At 43.9% G+C, this 8,009-nt stretch overlaps 1 protein-coding gene across 4 annotated transcripts in view; it reads right to left on the reverse strand.

Annotated features, from left to right (window-relative positions):
- PAPOLA (poly(A) polymerase alpha) overlaps positions 1-8,009 on the reverse strand; it is a 105,489-nt gene that overhangs the window by 24,576 nt on the left and 72,904 nt on the right. For all 4 annotated transcript variants that reach the window (XM_019518602.1, XM_019518600.1, XM_019518599.1 and 1 more), the window contains exon 15: positions 5,664-5,773. In XM_019518602.1, coding sequence (XP_019374147.1) covers positions 5,664-5,773 — 110 coding nt within the window. The remainder of the gene's footprint in view (positions 1-5,663; positions 5,774-8,009) is intronic.

Below are 8,009 nucleotides of genomic sequence, written 5' to 3' on the forward strand. Positions count from 1 at the left end.
GGGGACCTGATGACTGTCTATAAACTCACTAGGGGGGACCAGAAGGGTTTGGGAGAGACACTTTCCCCTAGTGCCCCCTGGCATAACAAGGAATAATGGACACAAGTTATTGGAGAGTAGGTTTAGATTAGACATCCACAAGAACTACTTCACAGTTAGGGCAGCCAGGAGCTGGAACCAACTTCCTAGGGAAGTGGTGCTGGCTCCTACCCTGGGGGTCTTTAAGAAGAGGCTTGATGCCTACCTGGCTGGGATCATTTGAGTCCAGTTTTTCTCCCGCCCAGGCAGGGGGTCGGACTTGAAGATCTACAAGGTCCCTTCCGACCCTACTTCTATGATTCTATGAAGTGACCCACAGAGCTCAGCAGTGACAGCGGGACACAGGGAAAGGAAATCTCCTAGGTATCTAAAGTCCTATAAAACAATCATTACTTTAACTGCCTAGTACTATGGTTCTCAACTGCTCTGGATGCAAGGCACACGTCACTGGACTCAGGATATACCTCCTAACTCTGTAAAATGAACAGCACACAACTTCAAAAGTTATATTACAACACGCGCATCTTAACCCAGCGGCTGGGCAGTGAGGGCTTATCTTGAGCCTGTGCTTATCCATTTGACCTCCTCACACCTCTTGGCACCTTTCAAAGGATCTGGTGGCTCCCCAGGGTGCCATGGCCCCCTGGTTGAGAATCACTAGCCAAACAGAATGAGGGCCTGATGTATGGCTGGCACTTATACGCATGATAATGATACACAAGGATCATCACTATTACTGTGAATTGCACCTGGGAACAGAAGTAGCTGGGACACAACCATCAATGCTATTTTATTACTGTTGAACTATCTGGGCCCCTCTTAGCTAAACCAGTTTTACAGCACAGAAAGTCCACTGACTACCATGGAGTCCATTCTAATTCAGGCCAATGTGAGGCAGAGAATAACCATGGGCTGTATCTGTGAGCTGGAACTGCCAGGCTCTACTCTGACAGGGGCCAAGGGGCTTCAGCAGTGGATGGCTGGGAACTGCAGCTACACTGCAGCCAGAAGGTAATGGGAAGAGCTAGTGGTACAGATGCAATTCCCAGCTACCACCTAGTCACAATGGAGCTCATCACTGCCAGGTTCCAGTACAGGTGCAGGTGAACCCCCTTGCTGCTGAAACAACAAGACCTCCTAGCTCTGCACACCAGATCATGAGGTTCTGCAGTCTGGATCTGGCCTGCAGGCCATATGTTGCCAACCCCTAATTTAGGAACAGGCCTCCAAGCACTTATAACTCACCCAGACTTCAGGACCATCTTTGAGATCTTGATTCCAAACCCTAGAAGCATTAGACCTCTCCAAATAAATTTAAGTAGCAAACAACTATGCCTCTAATCTAGTTCTTGGAAAAAGCTGAACTGTTCTTGCCAACACGGGAAAAGAAAACAATACCAAAAACCCTGAAACCATATAAATAGAAAATTAGGGTTGGAAGGGATCTCATGAGGTCATCTAGCCCAACCCCCTGCTCAAAGCAAGACCTTCCCCAACTAGATCATCCCAGCTAAAGCTTTTGTCTAGCCAAGTCTTGAAAGCCTCCAAGGATAGAGATTCCACCATCTCTCTGGGTGACCTGTTCCAGTGTTTTACTAACCTCCTAGTGAGAAAATATCTAACCTAAACTTCCTTTGCTGCAACTTGAGACCATTGCTCCTTGTTCTGTCATCACTGAGACTGGTCCAGCTCCATCCTCTTTTAAACCTCACACCCCCCTTCCAGTAGTTGAAGGCTGGTATTAAATCCCTGCCTCAGTCTTCTCTTCTCTAGACTAAATAAGCCCAGTTCCCTCAGCCTCTCCTCATAAATCAAAAGAAGTAGAAAAGTAACAGAATGTCACTCCGCAGAGATACAAGGCAAGTGAAACAGTATTAGTATTAGACAACATTAACTATAGGCTCAAGCAAAAGCACTTGAAGTTGGAACATGACAAAAGTTTTAAACCGAATTAAATTACTGTGTGCATATTCAGAATAGTTGAGTTACTGAGATTAATCCAAGACAAAACTTCAACCATGGAGTGACATTCCAGTAAATACAAATAGCAAGTATAGCTGATGACAGTACATAACAATGTAAAGTGATCAACAGTAAGAAGCTGAAATTTCCTTTCAGATTTCTCCTGGGTTTGTAAACCTATATGGTCTAAATGATTTAAAGTAGCAGAAAATTATATCAGCTGAAAAGGAATTTATGGTGTCAAGGAAATAACTTATTTTATCTCCTTTCTCCAATTGGTAGGAAACACCTGCACCGACATATAGCTCAGAAGTCTAAAATGCTTCTGAATACACTTGAAGACAATAGAAAAAGTAGAAACTGGCAATAAGGACATCTTGCCGGAAAAAAGTATTGAGGAACCTTACAGAATGTGACATCCCCAAAAGGAAGTCCATCTACTTGTATATAATGTATATGTGGATATCATCCCATTTGCAAATCAAAGATGGACAACATTTCTGCATGTTATTTGTGAGGCATTTCAGAAACTAACAGAAAATTCAAAATGAAACTATTGTGTGCGCAAAATGGGGGGGGGGGGGAAAGGAGGAGAGAGTGTATGGCAACCCCAATTTTGTTGCAAATTCACACCTAACAAAAGGAGCAGGATAGGTCTAGTGTACTGGTGGGGAGAGGAATTGGGCAAAATGTAGGCTAAATATCAGGATTTTTTTTTAAACTGTAAGGAGAGTGAACAGGTAACCTAGGGAAGTTGTGAAGGTGTCCTTTTGTGCCAGACTATAGTTTTGCTATATTTCTGGGGTGCCTGGTAGATGTTACACTTAAGACGCGACAGACCATTTAATCATGTCTCAAGCAGTAACGTAGCCACACTTTCATGTTATTAATTGCATAATAAATCCGGGAATAGTCACATATTTTGTGTAATAACTTTGTGACTGGTTCCCATTATGTCTTAATTTGAATGTGTGGCCAGTACCAATCAGCTGACTGCTGCACCCAGACTCAGGAAAACACTGGAGTGAAGGGCGACATGTGCTCCTGAGGCTGGGAGCACTTATCAGCTGACTCCTGTTTCCAGCCTCAAGAGCAGATCAGCTGACTGAAACTTTGAGACTGGTGCACAAGGCACCTGGTTTACTAACTGCCAGTGGAGAGGGAGCCCAGGGATTATGATCTCAGGCTCTCACTGCACCAGCATTAGGGAACGGTTGGGATCTGAACACCAACCTACCACAGGAAACTGGTGCAGCTTTAGTCAAGGCGGGCATGTGCCCCTGCCCGCCTCCACAACCAGTCCCGCCAACTGGGTGGGGAGGGAGTCCCCCCACAGCTGATCCTGTCAACTGGGGGGGGGGTGCTGCCTGGGAGGGAGTCCCCCTGTGTACTCCTTATGCGTCACCACTGTAACCTACAGTCACACCTCATACTATGCACCTGTAGCATGGCAGGAGGCACAACTGTTGGAACTGTGGATCAGATCCCATCACACCATTAATAGAATGTCTGCCAGGGGCCCAAGTTAAACATGTTCGTGTTGCAGCAATGTTGCATGCCTCCATGAATAACCTGTACAAAAAGTTAAGGAGTTAAGAGACAGGAGGCAGCATTGCTGGCTTAAGTGACAAAAGATGCATCAAATCAACAAGGAACTGAACAGCTGTGGTGATGCTTCATTTGGGCTTGGTACACATTATTTGGTGGTGATGGTGGGGGGAAATCCCGGGAAGAAACAAAGAGGTAAGCATTACAATCAGTGGAGCAGCTGGGGAAAAAAAAAAAGCACAGTGTCCACCTGGAATCAGGGAAATCTGAAGAATGGAAACGGTAAATCTACTCAAGTACTCAAAGCTATGCAGGCTGGAGAGAAAACAGTTGAGCTAGTTTTATAATGTTCAAAACCATACATGGAGCATTAGGGACAGAGGTACCATTTAACCCTTTGGAGGAAGCAGGATCTTCCTGCTGTGTGGTTTTTGCCCCCACTAAATACCTTTATTGAAGGAATGGTTGGCCTTGCTGAGGACCCTTGGGTGCACTCTTTTCCCCTCTGAAGAGAGGACAATGCCCTCTCAAAAAGTGAACTGGAAGGTAGTTCCCCAAGGTAAGGCTATAACCAGAGGGGAAGAAGGGGGTACATGGCTGGGGTTTCAAGAGTCAGGAGCCAGGACTTCCTCCTAGTCTATAAGCCACACCTGGGCTGACTTTAGAGACCAGACAAAGATTGCTGGGCTCCCAAGATTGCTGAGAGAGGGGGTGAGGGGAGGAAGGGAAGAATCCATAACAACTTCTTCGGAGGTTTTTAAAGAAGAGGTTTGTCAGACATCTCTCAGGGTTTACCTAGATGTACTTGGACTGCCAAAATGCAGGGAAATGCAGTAGATTACCTTTATGAGGACTCTTTCAGCATTACATTTTTATGATTCTTTGTAGAACCACTTGGCTTGGTATTCCTGCTAAACACTACCAAGTAAGGAGTAAGGAATATGCTATCACTTTACAGTTCTCTAATTTTGTCTAGGAGGAAGTCAGAAGTATGTGGCTTCAGTTCAATACCAAATTAATATGGTGGCAGTTACAGGAAGTTCCTTGAATTGAGGTTACATTTTACCACTGAGCTGTTCAATTATCCACTGCTGAACAACCCAGAGAAATGAACTTCTGTACTGCTGAATATCCTAGGTAGTCCTAAAAAACCACCGATTTCCACCATCAATAAATCAAACAAGTGAGATTTATGTATCACTCAGTCATTAGTCAGATAGTTATTTTATAGTTATACTGGGACAGGGAAAGCAATTTATTCTTGAATAAGAATAGATTTTGCCTACATACAGAGATGCCATATATTTTCAGATTTATTTTGCTTGCCAAAGCACAGAAGAGTTATGAAAGCTAAACTGAATTGCTCAACAACCCCCTACCCTCCCTTATTCTTTTGTTTAGGGAGGAAGGGACAGCAATTAAGGGAGAAGAGGATCGTATTGCCTACAGATCTCCAATCAAAATGGGTTAATGTCTAAACTAAACTAAAAGCTGACACTGAATTGTGACAAACATCCCAACATACCATTTATAAATGGTCAGAGATACCATTTATAAATGGTCTTGTATTTTACCTTAGGGTGCATTTTTTTTTTTTTTTTAATACCCACTTCCTCACAGCCACATCCTCCAGCTGTGAGTGTCAAACATGGGCCACCATATATAATATGTCAAGCTGAGCAAGAGAATAAAATGTATGTGGTGTTAAAAAGCTATACACAATATATAGTATACAATATATTTTGAAAACATGCTTCATGAAATAATTTCTGAAAACATGGCAAGTAATTTTGCACCCACATGTGCCTAGGTGCCTGGCCTTAAAAATCACAGAATCAAAGAAAATTAGGGCTGGAAGGGACCTCAGGAGGTCATCTAGTTCTACCCCCTGCTCAAAGCAGGACCATCCCTGATTACATTGTCCCAGACTTAACATTTGAACTCATTCAAGCAAGTGTTAGTATTAATTTGTTGTACATTTAAGCAAAAACCAGCTTAGATTTGTATACTTCCATCTATGAAAAGTAAATAGAATAAAAAATTTAGAACCAAGTCAAAATTGTTTAGCATAAATATAATCAGTATTTTTAAACTTTTAGAGAAATCAAGCTTACCTGTGTCTGTAAAAGACTGGATATCATATGTAAGATCAACACTTAGATTTTCAGAATTTTCAGTTTTCTTAAACACTAACCCAATCACCCACATTGTACGAAATTCTTCCCTGCAGAGTTGCACAAAAAGTCATGTAATATTTTAGAAAACTGAATTAAAAAGTATTCATATCAATCATACAACTCATATTGCATGTTTTATCTAACTGCAGTTAAACATGATTCTATTTTCATGGCAGTGATACCAAGGTATAAGACATTTAAAATATCCAAGAATCCAAATGGTGCTTGACAAATCATAAACAAGCTGTCAGTTTTTTAAACTGCCTACTAGTCAGCTTCACTGACTTAAAAAGCAAGCCTTGATGTTTTATACTGCTTGGCTTAGACTGATTTTTTTTTTTTTTTAATTCTCAGGTTTAGTTTGCTTATACACAAAGATTTCAAACTTATCTCTCTCATCATAATCTATATAAACAAGCTACAATAATCGCACTGAACTTGAACACACTTCTTCGGCAATATGAACTCAGAGACCTCTAACAATTAACAAGTGTTGGGGGCCACGCATGCATTCTGATTCTACCAAAGCAGTGGACCTTGGGCCCAACTGCCCTCCTTTATTTCCCCACTTAAGGATGCTCAAAAACCCTTGAAGCTCGAGAGGATGAGTACTGTTAAGGGGCTATCTTTGAAATCTATTAAAAACCACATAAAGCTACTAGTAAGCAAGCTCTTTCAAGCACTGCTATATAGAGTCTCCCACTGTTGGACAAATAATTGGCCATTACAATCTACAGAGGAGATGGGTCTATTTTAAAGACTTGCAAAACTGCTCTTACAAAATAGAACTAAATGATACATTAAGATGGCAACATTTATGGACTGAGCAACGCAAGTGATAATAGACTATTTCCCAAATCTGCTATAAAGAACTCTTTCATCATGCATGTTTGACCTACACAATATTCCTGAGGTTTGAACATTAAGTGTAACCCAGAGTAATAACCTTTAGGGAAACACCCAGTCAGTTCATTGTTAACCAGTCAGGAAAGCAAAATAGTAAAACAAACTCAAGCTACTTTGAATCATTCTTAAAATCACAGACTTCCTTCTTTCCTACAGGTTTCAGTTCGGAATTTCTCAAATTAGTCATTGGCTCTTTCAAGCAGCGAAACTAGTAACTACATACGTATTTCAAAATCCAAATCTAGCCACTTAAATCAGCCTCTGACTCTATGGCTTGCCTTGTAGAGCCACTGCAGAATTAAAACTATGTTTACCAACTTAGAGTAAGTTGATACTGTACTTGCCAAACTGCAATACAAAAATTGAGCATCAACAGCAGTATTTTCAAGTATGGTGTGCAGTATGCTCTGTGCATCATTAATGCATTTCCTATTGTTATACAAGTTCATCTGTATGCAAGACTTATTTTTAGAAAAGGTGATTCCTACCTATACAACCAATTTCTGGGGACAATTTTATGTTAGTACAGGGGTTGGCAACCCCGTCTCACGTGCCCAGCATGGCACGTGAGGCCATTTTGCTTGGCACGCCACGGCCAGCCCCAGCTCCAGGAAGCTGCTGCCAGTGATGGAACCCGGGCTGCTTCGAGCAGGGCTTGCAGCGTCCCAGCTGCCTGCTGGGAGCAGCCTGGGATCCCAGTCAGCAGCAACTCCCCAGAACCGGGGCGGCTGCAGCTGGGAGGCTCCAAACAGCTGTGCCAGGCTCCGGCTCCGCATGAGCAGGCGCACCTCCGAGCAGGTGGTGGGGGTGGGGCCCGAGGCAGCCCAGTCCCAGTCTCTCCCCTGCTTCTGGCATGGAGGTGCAGCGGGCTGGCTGCAAACAACTGTGCTGGGCTCATCACCCCCGTGCCGGGAGCGGGGGAAGAGACCAGAGCTGCCGTGCCTTGGGCCCCATCCCCAATGAGGCATGCCTGCTCGTGCCGATGCAGAGCTGGTGCTAGAGCCTGGCACGGTTGTTTGGAGCATCCCGGCTGCAGCTGCCCCAGCTCTGGGGAGCTGCTGCCAGCCAGAATCCTGGGCTGCTCCCAGCAGGCAGCTGCAAGCCGTGCTTGGAGCAGCCCAGGCTCCAGCAGCTACCCAGAGGTGGGGTAGCTGCTGGCAGCCACAGAGCCCGGACCAGAGGCAGCAGGGCTTGGGGGCAAGGGGCACAAGCAGGGCATCCTGCCATGTACCCCTTGCCCTCATTTTGTTTCTCTGCCATGCTGGCACTCTGGCACCTTCTGAGGTAGGCATTGTGGTGTTTTTCGGCACTCTAGCCAAAAAGCATTACCTACCCCTGGTGTTAGTATAACACATTAAAAATTTATCTGCATCAGAA

Source organism: Gavialis gangeticus, unplaced genomic scaffold (genome assembly GCF_001723915.1).
Source record: "Gavialis gangeticus isolate Ggan-Ray unplaced genomic scaffold, GavGan_comp1, whole genome shotgun sequence".
Taxonomy (NCBI): domain Eukaryota; kingdom Metazoa; phylum Chordata; order Crocodylia; family Gavialidae; genus Gavialis; species Gavialis gangeticus.